At 35.0% G+C, this 19,953-nt stretch overlaps 2 protein-coding genes across 5 annotated transcripts in view; one reads left to right on the top strand and one right to left on the bottom strand.

Moving 5' to 3' along the window:
* The window catches only part of CTNNA3 (catenin alpha 3), a 1,431,866-nt gene that overhangs the window by 450,093 nt on the left and 961,820 nt on the right, over positions 1-19,953 (top strand). The gene's annotated exons all lie outside the window — the stretch shown is intronic.
* The window catches only part of LRRTM3 (leucine rich repeat transmembrane neuronal 3), a 163,513-nt gene that overhangs the window by 38,766 nt on the left and 104,794 nt on the right, over positions 1-19,953 (bottom strand). Inside the window, exon 3 of one of the 2 annotated variants that reach the window (XM_033130600.1) lies at positions 9,473-9,541. The exons of the other annotated variant lie outside the window; for it this stretch is intronic. Coding sequence (XP_032986491.1) covers positions 9,482-9,541 — 60 coding nt within the window. The 3' untranslated portion in view covers positions 9,473-9,481. Of the gene's footprint in view, positions 1-9,472; positions 9,542-19,953 lie in introns of those variants that run through there. 2 annotated transcript variants of the gene reach the window in all.

Raw genomic sequence — 19,953 nt, 5'->3', positions numbered from 1 at the left:
TTAGAGGTCAGCTCTAGTTTTCTGGTTTGTAGACACTCTGTGAAGCAACATTGCCTCTCTAGTCATGATTCCTCAGATACACAATAGGTGACTTGAAAAAAACGAAATAGGAGCATTAGTTGGGCAAGCTTGTACTACTTGCAAAAATACAATAGTCTCCCTTCATGCTTGTACATCAACAAACTATCTAAACTTAGAGAATGTATTCCCTATGCTCCGCATGCAGAAAAAAATGGAGCCCTGTGGTGGAGGAGGAAGATAATACCTGTAAGGAGTTTAGTTCAGAGAACACATTAGCCAATTATTAAGTTCTGAATACAGTGGAGACGGGGCCAAATGTATTTTTTGAAAACTACTTCAAATGTTGTTTACTGATTATTCATAGCTGTCGTTTGAATGTAGTGACTTGGTGCCAGCTATAGTGCCTGTGGTTGGATTTTTAAAAAGAAAGAAAAAATTATAAAATTTTATGGTAATACCAATGTAACAGATAAAGAAAAAATATGATATCTGACAAAAACCTAGAACAAACTTTTGTAGTGAAAATGATGCAACAGATAATAATTAAATGTGGTATCTTCTTAATCCTAGGAACCTTTGTAAATTGTTGCAGTGTAGTGGCTGGGGGTGTTTTATGAGAGCTACAACTAGAAAGCTAATCACAAATAACTTCCTAAGATTATAAAAACCTATAATTAGAGGCACATAATACGTTACCACACCGGATATAATAGCTAAGCAGTTTTGGCTCATGAGAAAAGATTAACTGGAAGGATATAACAAGGATTTATGTACATCATAGTTCCTGGGTTTGTATGTGATGTGGAGTGTTGGATGGTCACTTATCATTCCTGCCCTCTGATGACCTATAATTCTGCAGTGAGGAAATGATTCATTTGAGATAAGCATTGTCCTCTCTGAATCCTCTTTTTAAGACCTGTTTAATGAGGTAAATATGAACTCCAACATCTTGACTTGTATATTTGGTGGTTACTTTCCTCAAGGGATAGCAGAAGAGACGGAGATGACTAACAGCTGGGAGAAGAGTGAGACACCCAAAGGATGGGAGAGAAAAAGAAGCAGAAGCTCAGACAGGGGATGGTTGTAGACTATGATGAGAAGTACAGTCACCTTAAAACTTTATAGATGGCGCTTCTTGAAGTAAGCCAAACTCGTGTTTCTGGGTTAAAATTCTTTGCAATTCAAAGACAATGTTTTAAGATCTGCAAACTTTTCTAACCAGTTATCAGACGAGAGAAGTCAGTCTAGCAGGAAGCAGGGTTGATAATGCAGTGCTTAGTTACTGTGACTAATTACAGAACTTAATTAAGCTGTCAAGAAAGAATAAAGATAATCACTCTCAGTCAGTTTCCACTCTTGTGCACCAGGGAGCATGAGGAAATCCATTTTCTCCTAGGCCATCGCACGAGCCTTTCTTTTTCATTTCATATTGGTATAACCTCCCATGTACCTTCCTGAGGTGATCCAGATTAGACAAGTAAATGACATGCTTTGCCTTATGTTTCATCATGCTGTGGCAATTTTATTCATATTTTAGTTATCTCTTATAGAAAATGTTTGAATTTGCTACCTTAAGCATGATCTATTTCCACTATATAGTCCAGCAGTTACAGTTATTATTGTTATTGTCATTGTTAATGCTAATGCTTATTTTGATAATAGTAGAAATACCAATAGCGATGCTAATTGGGCTAATCATATTATTGTTATCTTTTGAAATGTAGAAAGCATTTATAATTGGTAAAAATAATGGATGATGCTTATTATGTGTGCTGGAAACCTTACGTACATCCTCATATTCAATGCTACAGCAACCCAGGGAGATGGGTTTTATTAAACCTGTTATCAAGATGGAAAACCTGAGGCAGAGAGAAGTTAAGTGTATGGTGTCATGAAACTAGAGGGGGTACAGCTGCGATGTGGACCTAGTTCCATTTGATCTCACTATGCTAAATATACTCCGTTTGTAATTACTGGTTATTTAGCTAGGATTTAGCTAACTTCCAGATTATTTAGACTGGAGTCATTGTGTGTGTGTATGTGTGTGTGTTTATTGACTTCAAATAGCTGTATATTTGCTTATGGAGAAAAATAGTTTCATAAACATATAGCTAAGGATAATCTTGTAACATTTTAATATCAACTAAGTGCACAGAAGGAAAATGTAGTTTGCATATTCAGTCACTATGGGGTTGAATAAGGCAGAATCAATAAGTGAGAATGGGGGACAGCTTCAGTGCAAAGTATTCTCTTGACTGGATGACTCATTCTAGGTCCAAATATTAGGATATCTTTCACCATCAAGTGAAACACTATCTATGTTTATTTCATGTGCTTTATCTACTACGGTCTGGAGGCAGGTAGTTTCTTTAGAAGTACCTAGATCTTTTGAATGTTAAGGCTTTATGAATAAAATTCAGACAGAGCTCTATTATCCAACTATGTGGAAAGTGTATTTGTTAAACAAATTGTATATTGTTTATTTACTTATTCACTGATCGGTTAGGTGTAGTTTTTGAAAATCATATTGACTGAAAGCTATTGTTTATTATTATTGCTACTTTGAGGGTGAAGGAATGTTCTTTTTCCATTTAATTTTCTGTCACTACTTAATTTGGAATCGCCTTACTGTCATCCTTAGTATTGTGAATGTTGTAGAGGTTAGTGAATGTCCTTTGATGTCATTCAAACCTATTGATATAGAAATGTTTAAGAGATACAGTGTTCAGAGATACAGGTCAGGACTTCTTGGTCTCATGGGGCCCAAAGTGGGTAAATCTGGGTAAATCGTCATTAAAAAAAGAATACAACATTGTGAACACAGAATTAGTTACAAAAGTGGATGGTGGGAGTACTGCTGGATCCCATTCCTACACTGGAAAGACTAGTATTGACTAACTATACACAGACTTAACTGCAAACCACAGAAATATAGCCTCCTACCCAAAAAAGATATTTCTAACATATTTCCCTTAACCAGGTCCTAGTGGATCTCCAAGCTCTCTAGTACCCCACAACAGGAGAAGTACCAATCACACTCCCAAAGGGCCCAGTTGATGGAACACGGAAGTGGTAGCACAAGTCTACACCCATACCCTGAGGCTAGATCAATAAGATAATCGTGTATAAAAAGAGGCATGCATATTTAGTAATGTTATAAAATGTAGCTTTATCTTTAGGGCTCATGTTGGAAATAATTAATTTTGAGATATTTTTTTAAAAAAGTAAACTCTTGTTGCTAAACTCAAGGAACTAATATTTTTTGAGGTCATACATGTAAGTTACATAATTGTTCTCATAATTTTATTGATTATCAGATTAAGATAATAAATAAAATGAACTGACAGGAAAGTAAGCTAAGTAACTTACTTATTTAAAGTAACTTTAAGTAAGTAAGTAAGTAAGTTACTCACTTAAAAAGTTAATAAAACATTTTGATTTTGTTAAGGAACATTGAGTTTACGGAGTTTGACAACTGTTAATAATATGTTGAAGTACTGCTATTTTCATATGTTGGAACAACTTTTCTTCCCATTACCAGAAAATTTAGTGTGGAAAAAAATTTATAGTCATGATAAAATGTTTTACAAAGCTTGACTTTGCAGGGTGATTTTTCTTTCCAAAATGTTGACCTCTTTTTAAGGCAATTTTTCATTTTACCTGCTGTTGAAATGAAACACTTACTCATCTTTCGTTAAAAAGAGAACTGACAAATTTACAGTTCAGCCATTCTCCAGGTGAATGTATTATTCCTAATATGAATGTTGTTTTTCCTTGAACATTTTAAACTTGATTTAAACTAAGGATTTTTTCTTAATCTGGAGATTTTAGAATAAATATTTTAGTTCCTTACACATATAAAATGGTCTAACATATTTTATCTTGAATTAGAAGTTGTACACCCACCTTATTTCATGACAAACATTAAGGCTCAGATAATCAACTCTTACATGATATCAGCTCCATGCATGGGAGACAGTATTTATTTTAGGCTGTAAGTTGGCTAACTTTTTATTTTCTCAGAGGATGTGAAAACATGACATTACTCTTTCCAGTATTTTACAAGCATTCTTCTATTCCCATCTCAACAATATACTACATATATATGTGGCAGTAGAATTTAAGAGATGAGGCGAGAGTATAGTAGTGTACTCATGAGAAAACATATTATTGTCAGTGTAAATAAAACCTGAAAATATTTCTCCTTTCACAGAATCCCCTGTCAATAACTAAATCCATATTCATGATGGATTATAGGACAGCAATTTACAATAGCAGTTTATCATTAGGGATATGAAGGTTGTTGGAGAAATTTAAGATATCCCTGATATCTTTATGACTTTAAAGAACCTTTGAGATACATCTTTCTTTCTCTGCCCAGTGTTAGCTCTGAGGTGTGAAATTCCCAAGCCCCATTCCCGTAAAAATACAGCAAATTCTTACAAAGAACAAAGCCCATGGTAAGTGATATTTCATCTATCTTTTCAGAAGCATTGCCTGCCTTCAAAATATTGTGTGCATTGATTAAATTTTGTACTGTTAAATTTTTATGGCTCAGAAAATTTTCTGTAACATTTTTGCCTGCTCACAGCACTGTTTCTTTTTCATCTTTGCAGGTTTCTTTTTGTTTTTCTTAATCCTTTTAGTCAAAATAATAGCTACCTTTTTGTTTTTTTAATTATCCATTTGAAATGAGAACTGTGAATGTTTCTATTATGTATCTCGGTCCATCCTTGCTTTCTGTGTCTAGTAATGCCACTGCTCTCTCCCCACAATCTTTATGCTTTATTAGTTTTTTTCCAAGAACATGATACATCTACGGGAAATTACTCGCAGGTCTAATACCTGTACGAATGGTGACACATGTGGAAAGGAAAAGAGCAAATTTATGTTCCATGTGGTGTGCCACATTTTATGTGGAAAGTTGAGACTTAAAGAGCTTATCTCAAAGATGCCCAGGTAGCAAGTGGTGAAACTAGAATTTGGACCCGGGACTAGTTGGCTCCAAAACCTAACTTTCCCTTCTACTTTCAATGCTTCTATTTGATGAAATAAAAACTATGATGCCCTGATTAATTGAACCCTTTATAACCAAGTCAACTATGTTTCATTTTTAAATTAAGATTAAAAAAATTTTTGTGGTGGTAATGTTTTTAGAGATGAGTTATCTTACAAAGGATGGGGCTTGCATATATGGTAGATTTAGCATTATAGTGAAGGTCATTTGCAACATTCTTTCATTCCCTATAAATTCCTAGTAGGTCTGTCGGGAAGGGATGGGCTTCCTACCTCACACATACTCAAAAGTAGTATTGGTGAACTGTTCAGGTTGCTGGGTTGGCACTATTGAGAAAGATAAGATCATTCCCCCAAACCATCTATGGATTGAAGAGTACTTCAGATGAACGGAAAGAAGGGTGAATGGCACAATACATCGTTCATAGTGCCTCTCCCACTTGTCCCATTTCCCCCCGTCTATCTCCCATTTGCGAAGGCTGCATCCTATCTAACTTGGAGACAGGAGTAGTAAGAAAAGGGTTAATCATATGAGCATCCCTTTCTACTAAGGAATCTATAAGGCATTAGTCGCCAACCTCTCACTTTTTAAAAGTTCCAATTGTTGAACCCGTTAGTATAATTTGGGGGGCAATTCATGCTATAATGAGGCATTAGGCCAGAGACTGAAGAAGATTGGCTTGGTGGATCAATGGTGGTCCTGCAGTCCTGTCAGTCACTTAGCTTTGCGTAGTAAGAGTTTACTGTTAAAGACGCTATAGGTCACATCTATGTTTTTATTAATTTCAATGCTTTTATGCTATATAGTCCTACCTTATATCTTGGAGTAAATTTTTATACCTCAACTCTGGTGACAAATGTATATGATTGGGGTACATCCTCCTTATTTACAAAGTTATTATGATGAGAGGAGGTGCTTAACTGATCTTGAAGTACTTTCTGAGTCATCGCTACCGTCTTATGTGAGTACACAGAATTGCAAAGGGGTCATGGGTACCAGCCTTATGACTTTTGAAGTTGTAAATATTTAAATCTTCAAAAATCATAAAGAGGGACAAATATAGGAAATGGGCCAGTGGATTACTTTAGATATATATGGGTCATTTTGGGGAGGGAGTTACTATTTCTAAGGTGTGTTAACATAATGTCATTAAAGAAGGTTAGTTAAATTCTCACTGACCTTTGGGGTGACACTCAGGATACACAGCCCATTCTAGCATGAGTCATATATAAATTTGTGCTCATTTAAATCTGTGGCACCAGACTTTCTTTTTGCTTTAAAAAATTAATCTCAGTGGGAAACTGAGTCAATCCCCCTTGCAAGTGTTTTAACAGTGTCCTTTCACCCACTGGTTGACAACACCTATTGTTTTCCTATTTGTCTTTGCTCTTAGAAGACTACTATCTAATTCTTCAAAAATACTGACTGGTAGAATTTCCAGAGAATTTACCATTTAGAAGAGTACCCTCAAAGAGTCAAAAGTGCTTAAAATAAAAATAAATGAATTTCTGATGTTCATGCTATAGATGAGTGAAATATTTTTAGTATTAATAGCTTTATTTCAAGCTCCTTCAAATGAAATGTATATTGACTGATGGGCAGCTTGGTAAATATAATCTAAAATTTTCAGCATTTGCCTTGCAATGCATTATAATAATATTCTCTAAGCTTGCCAGATAATAAGAATTATCTTATTAATGGAGGCATCTTATTAATGGAGGCATTTTAAAAATATTCAGACTCCTCATTTCCCTTCTCAAATCAGTGGAATGAGACTTTTCCAGAGAATATCCTATGTATTTGTACAAAATTTTAGTATTGGTATGTTCGGGAAACACTTCATCACAATATTTTGCTATCTGTTTTTTCCTACTTGTACTAAAGTTAATTGTGTGACAGTTGAACAAACCTTAATATTATGAGATGTTTGGTTCCCAGAAAACAGAATATTATGATAAAGCAATTATATTATTATTGTTATAAAATGTTATTACAAAGCTCCTGTTTTAGAGGATGGTGTGTCTCTAACATTTCATATGTATTCTAGAATAACATTTTATACCTGGTCTTTAATGTTCTTTTTCTTCACAACTTAAACACATACCGTGTTTCCCCGAAAATAAGACATAGCCAGACAATCAGCTCTAATGCATCTTTTGGAACAAACATTAATGTAAAACCCGGTCTTATTTTGCTATAATATAAGACTGGGTCTTTAATAATATAATATAATATAACATAATATAATATAATATAATATAATATAATATAATATAATATAATATAATATAATATAAATATAATATCAGGTCTTATATTAATGTTTGCTCTAAAAAATGCATTAGAGCTGATTGTCAGGCTAGGTCTTACTTTTGGGGAAACACGGTAGTCAATTTAAGTACTTGCAACTTAAATACAGTGAGCATCCTATTCAGATGAATGGTTAGCCGTTTTAGGCATGCCAAAGGAGTACTGTTATTATTTCAATTGTATCATATTTACGATTTTATACTTAGGACTAATATCTACATTTTTTTTAAAAAAATAGCAAGAGTAAAATGGAGAAAGGATTTCCAATTTTTTTTTGGTAGCAGCAAAACTTGTTGGCTGGCAGGCCATACTATGATGTAAAATCTTGAAAAGTGTATCAGTTGAATGTAAGTTTGAAGCTTATTAGAACAGTCTGGGACTTTTGATGTATAATCTATGACAGTGTATGTTGTTTAAAAGTCAAATGTGCTAATGCCTAGGAAAATCTGTGTATTATTTAAAGTAACAGTTTAGGAAAAGAGAACTAATTCTTATTTTATGTAATATTAAAAATTTTAGGGAAGAGTGCCTTTTAAGTATAGGTGATAGCAAAATGTGAGAAGAAAAAACAGTAAACTGGGAGCCATGAGATGTGGATTCTAGTTCGTAATGCCATTTACTAGTTGTGACATTTGGTTGGTTTCCCTCCTCCCTTCTTCTCAACTTGTTGATGGAAAGGCCCTAACATAATTTAAGACCCATAATGGAACAGTTTGAAATAATGCCACAAGCTGGAGGAGAGATCTATTAGTGGAAGAAGTGAAGGGATTTATGGTAATGCTCTGTTTTTTGGTTCCCATGTGCCCTCTGTTCTGATGTTTGGGGCTGTAAGACTTGGAGAAGTACAGTTTGAATTGGAATAATTTCTACTTGGGTAGCCCCTTTTAGTTTTCTCTGGCCAATAGATATCAGGTTAGGGGAGACCAGGAGATGGAAATCAAGGTGTTGGCTACTTATGGCTTTTAGACAGAGTGGTGAGCGAGTTTGAAGGGTTCTTCTATGTTTTTCCACCATGATAGTCTCACAGGGCAGGAGGAAGTAGTGATTTGCAGTCAAAATCATCTCAGGAATTAAAAGAATAATTGACTATTTGGCTGGGGTATACCTTTGCATATTTTTTGAGAACTCAGACCATGCTAGGTGCACTTATGGAGAATAGGGCCTGCGAAAGAAAGAAACCCCAATGTTTGTAACTATGTAAACTTGTTTTTTGTTTGAAAATTAGACTCTCAACATCCCCGTCAAATAAAATTACGTTAAAAAATGTGTGGACAGACCACAACACATATAACTTGTATGTAGGTTATTAATAGTTCACTCCTTTTGTATATAGTTGTGTGAAGAAATGGATGGCATTTTTTCTTGGTCTATGAACTGTTAAAAAGTGAACAGAAAAAATTGATAAATGGAAATACCTTTCGGAGGCCACTGACTTTCCCTTTGCCTTAGATTGTCACTGATAAGACACAAAGTAACATGAAGGCATTTAAGGGTAAGGGTACAAGAGTAGATACTAAGTTTTTAGATTTGTAGATTGGAAGAGAATTTAGAGATAATCTAGACCAATTTATGTATTTTACAGATCGAGACTGAAAGAGAGAAAAATAGTTAAGTCACCCAGGTAATGAGATCTCTTTTCTATGAGGACAGATTCTACACTAGGATTTTAGCTTTGTGGCATCGCTTGTATCACTGTCTCTCTTTATTGTTTATTTGTGCCTGTAAATATTTTATCTTCCTGTGTTATAAGGTTCTTAAAACAGAAACTGTGTCTTATATATGCTTGTAGCTGTTCCAAGAGCTGAAATAAATAAATGTTTGTTGTTGTTGTGGGGCTGATTTGTGGAAAAGATTTCCCTACCTCTGCAAATAATTTGATTTGCACTGTCAACTTGGCAAATAAAGAATAGTCACAAATGTGTAAGTAGTCCAAATAAAGCTTTGCATAAACATTTTAAAATCTTACAGTATCAGAAGAGATGAGACCATTGAATAAAAATCAACATCAATCATAACCCACCCCATTTTTAATAAGCTAAAAATCCAAGTGGGTAATTTAATGCAAGTGATCACTTCTGTTTTAGTCTGAGAGGAAGTCAATAAATTCCTTTTGCTGTTACTCACAAAAGTAGTTTAAATTCTGTGCAGGACACACGTCTGGGGAATCACGTCAGCCTCAGCGTCCAAAAGAGCCTGGAGAGAACAGAACAATGTCTCCCCACTTGAGCTGCTGAGAGAAGGTGGTCTTACTTTCACTGTAGGAACTGGCAAGCTGAATTTAATTCTGAGTCAGAGCTTGTCTTTTAAACTCCGTATCCGTTCTGTAATCTAACCTGAAGGTGCACTTTTTTTTCTTTTCCGATATTCTTAAGTTATGTGGAGAAATCTAATACTCATAATTTCAAATTACATCAGTTTAGCTAAAAACATATTTTCCTCTCCATAAAATTCAGTTGCAAAAAAAAACCACAAAAAACGTAAACCTAATGTGCAAGAAAGGGAGGGAAGGAGGGCTACAATATGTAAATTGTTTGATATTTGACAAATCAGCTATTGTGTATGGTGTGATATGCAAACTAAGGATAATGCTTCCCTCTTATCTGCATTGCAGATTCTTTGTGGCATATTCTGCATCCATTCTGCATGCAATATGTGCAACAGAACATCATAGTTTAGTGTAAGGAATCCAGGCAATGGAAATCAGAGGAGGAAATATATATTAATTTTATAATCTTTAAAATTATGTGAAATTTGTGTATGCCTATCACAATCAGTGAGTTGATGAGATCAGAGTCTAGTAATTTATAAATGGAGAGTCACATTAAGTGAATTTAAGGGTAAGTAATAAATAATACATTCTCAATTCTAAACACATTTGGGGATTTCTAAATATGAAATTCACCATATCGAAGGACCAATTGGAATACATGTACTAGTGCCAAATGTGTGTGTGTGTGTGTGTTTGTGTGTGTATGTAATAACATATGCACACATTGACATTTAAGCTTTGATCTTTGTACTGTAAGGACTACTACATAGAATTTTTGCAGCATAGATTTTGTATATACTCATAGATTTGGGCTGAATAGACAGGTTTCTATGTGGGGTAATTTGAGCTTGTCAGGGACTATTTCCTTCCTGAAATCCCAACATTGAAAATTCATGATTTTTGGTTTGACAATTGCTTTAGGTTTATTTCCTTTTTCCTTCAAATAACATGCAAAGCATCCTGCTGAAATAAACACTTGGAATTTTGTCATTTAAACCTTGGAGGAATTGATTATCAGTCCATTGAGTAAATTTCTATAATAGGAAACAGGTGCATGATCTATGCCAACGTTGTGTATATATATATATATATATATATATATATATATATATATACACGTATATCTATACGTGCCACAGTTGTGTATATATATACGTATATCTACAAGCCACATACAACTATCAAGTATAACTGCCCAGAAATAAATAAATAAATAAATAAATAAATAAATAAATAAATAAATAAATAAATATATGTGGCTTGTAGATTCAATTTGTGCTTTGCATGTAACTTATAAATCACTTTTTGTTTGTTTGTTGTTTTTGTTTTTTTGGATAATAAGGTTTCAGATTTAACACTTTTTCCTTGTCATTGGAGTTCTATTGAGCCCACATCATTAGCTGATATTTTGAGCAATAATATCCCTGCTACCTCATCGGGCACAGTCAACCAGATCAATGTGGAAATAAATTTCACCTGCTTATTGTTTCTACCTTCATCCTTTTTTGTTTCTCTTCTTCTCTAAATGATACTACTTCATTTGGTAGAGAAACATTTTCCTTTCTTACATGGAATGATTACTGATTTTGCTCAATAGACCACAAGTTATATCAATTTTCCTGACTGGTGTTTTTAAAATATGAAGGATGCAAGAAAAATCCAGTTATGTTCACAAACTTTTTGACACATTTAACCCTATTACAAGGTAATAGCATTAAAGAATAACTAAATATATTATACATAGTCATATGAGTGGAACTTTAGGAGGATGAGAAAACGTTTTTAAAAGGAGGAGAAGATGAGCCAGAAACAATAGGGACGGTATGGTATTATTAATGTTATGCGATACCGCAGTTCTCAGGAATGAGAATAGGAATACATGGTTTTCATTCTTTGAGTGTTTTAATCGTGTGTATAATTAGTCCTCAGTATATTTTAATTTCTTCCCCTTGATATACTTGTGGTATATTGGGCAGCTGTGTAATATTTTCTGGATTCCTAGTTTGCATATATTACTGCTTTTATGCTTCTCACTGGTCTAAAAACCATCATTTTCAAATACTTATGTTAAACACAAGTAGAATGAGTGATTTCTTTGGTGTTGATTACCTTGCAGGAAGTCTATGTACGTATATACTGGCTTTGTTTCCTCAAGAATATTAAGAATTAATTACTGAAGTCATGTAAAGTTATATAAATTGGTTTTTAATGACTTGAGAATATTCCTTGATTTGCTAGAATTTGGGCAGAATTTTCTTCCTTGTTTATATAAATGATTTTCCTTGGGTGATATCTTCCTGGTTAATCCTGTAATTATTTCTGGTGTTTGTTTCCTGTTGACATGGCAAGGGATAAAGGTAGGAAAAGGAAGAAGATAATGAAGGAAACATGTTACTTAATAAAAAAAAAAATTATTCTATTTTTTGTTCTAGAACAAATCAACCTGATTAGAGGGATGGTTGCTTCAGCTAGCAAATTACCATATTTTTCATTCCTAGAAAGAACATATTCCTTACTTTTCCTGACAATCTAATATTCTCCCCAGTTCAACATCACTTCACTGCTTCAGATAGCTCATCCAATAATTCAAGATCCTCTTTTAATACCCAGAGATTTTGTTTGTTTGTTTATTTGTTTGTTTTAGGATGACATTGAACAGTTTTTAATTTTAGGAGAATATGTTACCGTGGAGGAGAAGACATGTGAAGAAAGCCACCTTTGAAAGCTAGTAAAACAACAATTAATTTAATGGAATAGCTTTTAGGTTAATTATTTTAGCATTGGAATGTACTGGTATTTAATTTTAGATCATGGGAACTCTTAGGGCAACTTGAATCTTTGCTACCTTTTATTATCTCATTTGGAGGCTAGAATGAAGAACGGGAAGGCTGAAAAACTAGATTTCAACAGTCAATCTGCCAGATGAGAAGCAAACATCTTTCTGGTTATTTTCCCCTCCTCTTTCCTCCTTGTGTTTAAACAGGTTTAAATATATTACAGTAACACTTTTGTCCATAAATATATTGAAACATTTTTATGTCAATTCCATTCCTTCATGTTTTTCTTTTCTACATAGCACTCTTTTTTCATTTTTCCCCTCTTGCTTTGTATCTTTCCTTCTGGGTTAACTCCAAGCTAAGAAATTCTGCCACAGTCTCCTCCTAGAGGCACACAGGCATTCCTAAAAATGAGAGGAACATATCTGTCATCCATTCTACTGGTTAATGTCTTTCACCAAAAGCATTCTATATTGACATTTTACACATCTACGGCCTCCACCACTCTAATAAGACTTCAGAAAAAAATTTAAAATAGTTTCAGCAGAAAGGAATGGAAGTATTATACTAGAGACACTATAAATTGGGACAGGAGGAAATAAGCATACTGTCTGAGCATTTTGTTCCATTATACTCTGTCTAAATTCCATTTTTGGATAAGCAGAAGCAGTGAATCAGATCCAGGAAAGATTTCCGGACCCTGAATACATGGTGCCTTGGGGCAATGTTTGCAGACAAGAGACTGTCCCTTTTCTCCCCTCTGGATCCTCCATCCCAATTTGTAATTATTTCTTCCTTATGCACCTCTGACTTCTTTTTTCTTCTTCCTCAAGTCACTGATGTTAAAGATAGAGCCCAGATTGTCTTTGGGCAATTTATTCCTATTTATTCCCCCAAGAAGTCCTATTAAGAGCTCTAGTGAAACATAATATTAGCTAACATTTACTGAGCACTTAGTAAGGGCCAGACATTATGCTAAACATTGTAAATATATTTAATTCTCATATTGACCATCATAAGGTAGGAACAATTATTATACTAATTTTACATTTTAGGAAACTGAAACTCATTAAGATTAAATAACTAGCTAGAGTATGGTGGGTGAGGGTTTTGGACCCTGCGACTCTGAAGCTTGTGCTCTTAACCACAATGCCCTCCCTATTCTAACATGTGACCAAACTAGCAAGTGTGACTTCTTCCTGTTCCAGACCCACTTCTCTCTCCAGTGTATCTGGATTCCATTTCCATTGTTTTCTGTGCCCCATTAGATTGATGCTTTGGTTGTGCTTCTGGTTGATTCTTGACTCTGGATTTTCCCTTAAGCCCCTCCTTTGGAATGTCTCTTGGTTACATACATTGGCTCACTGGCATGAATCAGGGTCCAGAAACCCTGTCAAGATCTGAGTCTCTGCTTCTGCTTATTAAGACATGGAGTTTAGAGTGAAGGATAATGGAGACAAAAATGCTCAGCCAGTGCACCAGTGCACTTATCTTCTCCAATCCTAATTTATAGTATCTCTAGTACAAAGCTTCCCATCCTTTCAGCTGAAAGTATTTAAATGTTTCTTACTAGGGTGGTGGAGGTTATATATGTATAAAAAGCCAATAATAGATGCTGATAGCAAAAGGTATTTACCAGTGGCGTAAAAGACGTAATGCTCCTCTCTTCTTTTTCCTTGTGCCTCTACTAGGAGATTGTAGCAGGATATGTTAGCTCGGAGTTCACTGAAGATAGGCTAGAATTTAGAAGTCCTATGTGTTTGGAATCCCTGGTCCAATTACTCTGGAAGAGACAATCGAGTCATCAAAAAGCTATTTTCTCACATCTATCCTTGTATACCGAAACTTGAACCCTATCATATTAGACATGGTAGCAACAAGGTCCTGAGATGAGAACTGTATAGAGTACATGGTAAATGGATAAGAAAAAAAGACCTATACACATGCTGTCTACAAGAGACCCACTTCAGCTAGAAAGAAACACAGAGACTGAAAGTAAGGGATGGAAAAAGATATTTCATGCAAATGGAAATGAAAAAAAAAAGCTGGGATAGAGCAATACTTATGCAAACAAAATAGACTTTAAAACAAAGGCTATAAAGAGACAAAAAAAAAAGAAAAGACATTTCATAATGATAAAGGGATCAATCCAACAAGAAGACACAACTTGTAAACAGTTATGCACCCATCATAAGAGCATCTAAATACATAAAGCAAATATTAACTGACATAAAGGGAGAGACTGGAAGTAAAACAGTCATAGTAGTGCACTTTAACACCCCATTGACATCGATGGATAGATCTTCCAGACAGAAAATCAGCAAGGAAACAGTGGCCTTAAATGACACATTAGACTAGATGGACTTAATTGATATTTTTAGAGTACTTCACCTAAAGCAGCAGAATATACATTCTTTTCAAGGGCAGATGGAACATTTTCCAAAGTAGATCACAGGTTAGGCCACAAAACAAGTCTCAAGAAATTTAAGAAGATTGAAATCATTTCAAGAATCATCTCTGACCACAATGGTATGAAGCTAGAAATCAATTACAAGAAATAAACCCAAAAAACACACAAACACATGTAGGCTAAGTAACATGCTAGTAAATCAAAAGATATCTTAAGACAAATGAAAATGTAAACACAACGACCCAAAATCTATGGGACATAGTGAAAGCAATCCTAAGAGGGAAATTCATAGCAATACAGGCTTACCTCGAGAAACAAGAAAAAGCTCAAATAAATAATCTAACAGCTAAAGGAACTAGAAAAAGAATAGCAAACAAAGCCTAAAGTGAGTAGAAGGAAGGAAATAATAAAGGTCAGAGAGGAAATAAGTGAAATAGAGTCTAAAGAAACAAAACAAAATATCAATAAAACCAAGAGCTGGTTCTTTGAAAAGATAAACAAAATTGATAAACCTTTAACCAGACTCTTCAGAACAAAGGAGAAAGGACCCAAATAAATAAAACCAGAAAGGAAAGAGGAGAAGTGACAATTGACAACACGGAAATATAAAGGATTATAAGAAAATACTATGAACTTACATGTGGAATCTGAAAAACAAAATAAATGAACAAACAAAACAGAAACAAACTCACAGACACAGAGACAAACTGATGGCTGCCGGATGGGAGAGGGTTGAGGGGCTGGGTCAAAAAGGTGAGGGAATTAAGAACTACACATTGTTAGTTAAGAAATAGTCATGGAGATGTAAAGTTCAGCATAGGGAATATAGTCAGTAATATGGTAATAATTATGTATGGTACCAGGTGTGTAGTAGACTAATCGGGGAGTATCACTTCATAAATATATAAATGTTTAACCACAATGCTGTACACCTGAAACTAATATAAAATAATATTGACTGTCAACTGTAATTGAAATTAAATAAATGAAATTAAAAAATACAGTCTATTAGCTATTTTACAGTTCAATAAGTCTTGGTAGAATGATTTATAAAACAAAGAAGACCACAGGGATAGCATTTTTCCCCCCATATGTTTCAATACTTACTACATCTAAGAGTTAACTAGTTAGCATCATATATCTGGTAGTGTTTCTGTATGCATGTATGTATGTATGTATGTATGTAAATTCTTTATGTATGTATTCAGTTGCTTGATATTTAGCATCTATAGGATGAGAGCTATGCTATTGGGAATATGGGGAGAACAAATTAACATTTATTGAGCATCCACTCCATATTGTCAGACTTTGAACAAGGTGCTCTAGATTTCAGTTCTTATTTAATTTTCATAGCTGCCTGGTGAGGTAAGTCGAAATATCTTCATTTTGCCAATGAGGAAATAGAGACTCTAAGAAGGTAAAAAACTTACCTGAGGTCATAAAGCTAGAAAGTAGCAGAGTTGAGGTTGCTGAGATTTAGATCCAACTCTTCCTCGGCTCCAAAGATTATGATCTTTCCACTGTACTATGCTGAGTCAATGTTTTTACTGAGCAAAATGTCTGTTATGGTATCCTTACCATAACATCATTCCTTACATCATTCCATAACATCTATCCTTACATCATCCCTATGACTCCTTTGAAAATTGTGTGCAAGTCATTAGAAACAGAAGTTATAGCTTTTGTATTCATTTTACAAACTTGATGTAATATAAGCTGTGTCAACGAAGAATAAAACAAAGCCTGACACTGGGCCAGAGAGACATCTGTCACTTCTTATAATGAACACTCACAGAGATTAGCTCAATGGCGAATCTGGGCAACTTCCCAGAGAGCAGCCAGCATTGTCTTTCTAACATTGCATTTTACTTTTAGACAATCCATTTTGACTCTATTGTCTTATTCTTAAAAGCAGGTTTTTATTAATTTCTGACGAGTCAATGCTACTTTGTATTCCCATATCACAATGCTAAATAATTTTAAAACTCTTTAAGAAACATTTAAATAATTTTGAAATAATGCAACCCTCTCCCCATCCATCAGTTTGTAAAATAAAGTAGCAAAACTGCGTGGGTTAGATTGGAATCAAATATATTTCTGGTCTCCTTGCAAATGAACTTTGCCTACTAAATATGCTGCAGCCTGGTTAGTGCTTGGAAGTATCATGGATAAAGTTGTGAGCCATAGAATTTTTCTCTGTGTAGAAAGTCAGACGAAATACCACAGGTCAGAGAGGTCCAAAACTAATACTCTCTTTCTTATCTTTGAATTGCTTTGAAAAATTCAGAGACCACCTGGAGTCCAAATGCTCCTCAACTTTTAACCAAAAGGAAACATCATTTCTTTAGAATATTTTTACATTAAAATTCTCCAGTTGTTAAAATGCCTACAAGACAAAATGTTTGGTATCATGGAAGTAAACAGAGAAAGTAGTCTCCAATATATCACAATTAACTTGTAGTATTGAGTTGGTGTGTATAAAACTCAGCACATCGACTAAAAACTGTCAGAAAGAACAAAGCACAAATACCAATGATCGATGAAAAGGTTTACAAAGATGGATGATTTTCTTCTGGAGCAGTGAAATAGTGAAGAGTAGGCGTCACTGCAAGAATTTGTGTTAACTGTTCTTAAAAAAATCATTGCTAATGACCTGGCAGACTGAGTCAACAGCATATCAATACGTCTGACGAAAGAGAGGAGATCCAAAGGTGTTACAGCTTTAGGTGAAGAAGAAAAGTCATTGAAATAAACCTTATGTTACAAGAAATGGGAAGAAAAGAGATAAGTGACATTCAGTTTAGGAGGCAAACCTACTCCTTGGGAAAACAAATGTATTTAGACCATTTCTCTGTGCGGGACACAAGAAAGCTTTCAATGGCATGTCGTGGCTAATTGTGCAGATGATCATTGTCACTATGGTTGTATAATTATTTTGCTGCAGAGCATAGGGGAATACATTTCTAGTGATCAGAGACCATGAGGGTGATGTGGTATCCTTGGGTTATTTTTATACTATTCAAAACCTGTGGGATGTTGCCATATCCAGTGTCCTTGTCACACTTCAGGTATATGAAATAGAGGGAGCAAGTTGGCAGTGCACCTGGATCTTATTTCACAGAAAAGATATTGATCCTTGAAGTATAAAATCCCTCAACTGCTAGCCCTCACACCTACAGGTAATTTGTATAGAGAGGGTGCCAAAACAATGTATACACATTTTAAGAAAGGAAAAAAAAACCTATTAAAATTGTAATACTCAATCCATACCGATAACAAAAGATGAATACAAGTCATGTTTGACTTCTTCAATTATAAGAGGTGCTCAAAGCGGTTGCCATCAGCGTAATTTTAATATAGGTTTTTCCTTTCTTAAAATGTGTATACATTTTTTGGGCACTCTCTGTATGTATTTCCTGATTTTTCTCCTTCTGTTTACATTGATTAAGTACTGTTTAACCTGTACTGCTGTGCTCTTCCACCAACTGCTGACTCCTCTGGGACTGGGCTCTGGATTCTCAGTTTTCACTTTATTGAGCTCCCTTTCCTGAGCCTTTGAGTGTGTTCAGATTTGAACCAGGAAACATGGTCAGACTCTCCAGCCCTTTCTCCTTTTCCTGTCTCCTGCTCCTCACATTCCCACTGGAATGAAGGCCTTAACTCCTCTTCCTCTCTGACCACTGACAACAGACATTGCTCATCTTGGTTTCTTCACCCAACAAACTCCTTCAGTCCTCATTCTTCTTTTCCTCCCTATGGCAACTGAATTGGCCAACCACTTCTCTCCTCTGATAGTTTCCTGATTCTTACCTTTCCCCAGCCTCCTTGGTCTTTCTTTTTAGTCTCCTCCATGACTTCTTGTCTCCTCTCAGCTTCGGGCAGTACCGGGGATTCCTTAGGGCCTTGCTCTTCATGTTATGTGTTCTCGTTCAGACTATTTGATCCACTTCCACGCTTTGTGTCTTATCTACTGATAACTCCAATTCTCTCTCCCGAGCTCCATCCTTCAAAATCCACATGCCTGGAGGACATGGCAAACTGAACGTGTCTGTAACTTAAATCATCTGATGTTCCCTTTTTTTCACTACGACATCACCATCCAACTGCTTACCCAAGCCATAAACTTCGGTGTCAGATTCCTTCTTTTGTTCATGTCTCACATCTAACTGATGGGCTGTTTTGTCTATTTTTCCTCTCAAACATCATTCTTCTCTCAGTCTTCATCACGGGGCTGCCCAGCATGGTTCAGGCCCCCATCGCTTCTCCACACTTACAGTAGTTCTCTAACTGGCCTCCCAACATCCAAGTTTGTTCTTTTTAATGCATATCTAAAACACATCCTAGAGTTTCTGTTCAAAAATCTGTTTTTTCTCCCCTTTCATAGTTTCCTCTGTGTGAAAAATCTAAATTCTTAACACATAGGCCTTTTCCTACCTCTCAGCCCTATATCTTGCCATGTCTCTTGTTCTTTAACATATACCTTAAGGTGAGCTTAAGTCTTATCAAACTACTGTGTTTGCCTAATGTATGTTGCTCTTTTACTCTCGTAAGCTCTTTGATTCCCCAGCACAAGCATTATCTCCTCTGTGAAGCTGATACTGATCCCACTGGAGGGAATTAATCATTATAACCTTATCTCCTATGGTACCCTGAACATAAGACATGATATCAACTATAGCACTTTATTGTGACTATTGGATGGTCTTCCTCTTTTTACTAGATTGTAAGCTTCGGGAGGATAGGATATTATTCATTTGTGAGTCATCAGGGTCTCACATGTAATACACTCAATTTTATTGAGTTGAATGAAATAATTGTTGAGAGAATTCATAGACATATATAAATTTTAGTAGCTCAGAGGTATAAGATAGCCAAAAAGCATTAGTCTGAAAATGGCAATCCAGCTGGGATTTAATTTCTATAGCTTTTATGAGCCTTTAAATTTCTTGTTTTTCAAACTGTGTCTGGAAATTATTTCATGAATGGAGAGCTTTAAGCATATAAATCTTTAAACATATAAAAATTGATGGTGATTAATTTTCCAGTATCCTGTCTGGTGATGTATGCAAAACGGGTATGCAATAAATACTGTTGAATGTTTAGATAACTTTTGGCATGCACCAAGGAGTTTCTCTTATTTACAGTAACA

This window comes from Rhinolophus ferrumequinum, chromosome 16, assembly GCF_004115265.2.
Source record: "Rhinolophus ferrumequinum isolate MPI-CBG mRhiFer1 chromosome 16, mRhiFer1_v1.p, whole genome shotgun sequence".
NCBI lineage: Eukaryota > Metazoa > Chordata > Mammalia > Chiroptera > Rhinolophidae > Rhinolophus > Rhinolophus ferrumequinum.
This window is presented reverse-complemented; position numbering and strand designations above follow the sequence as displayed.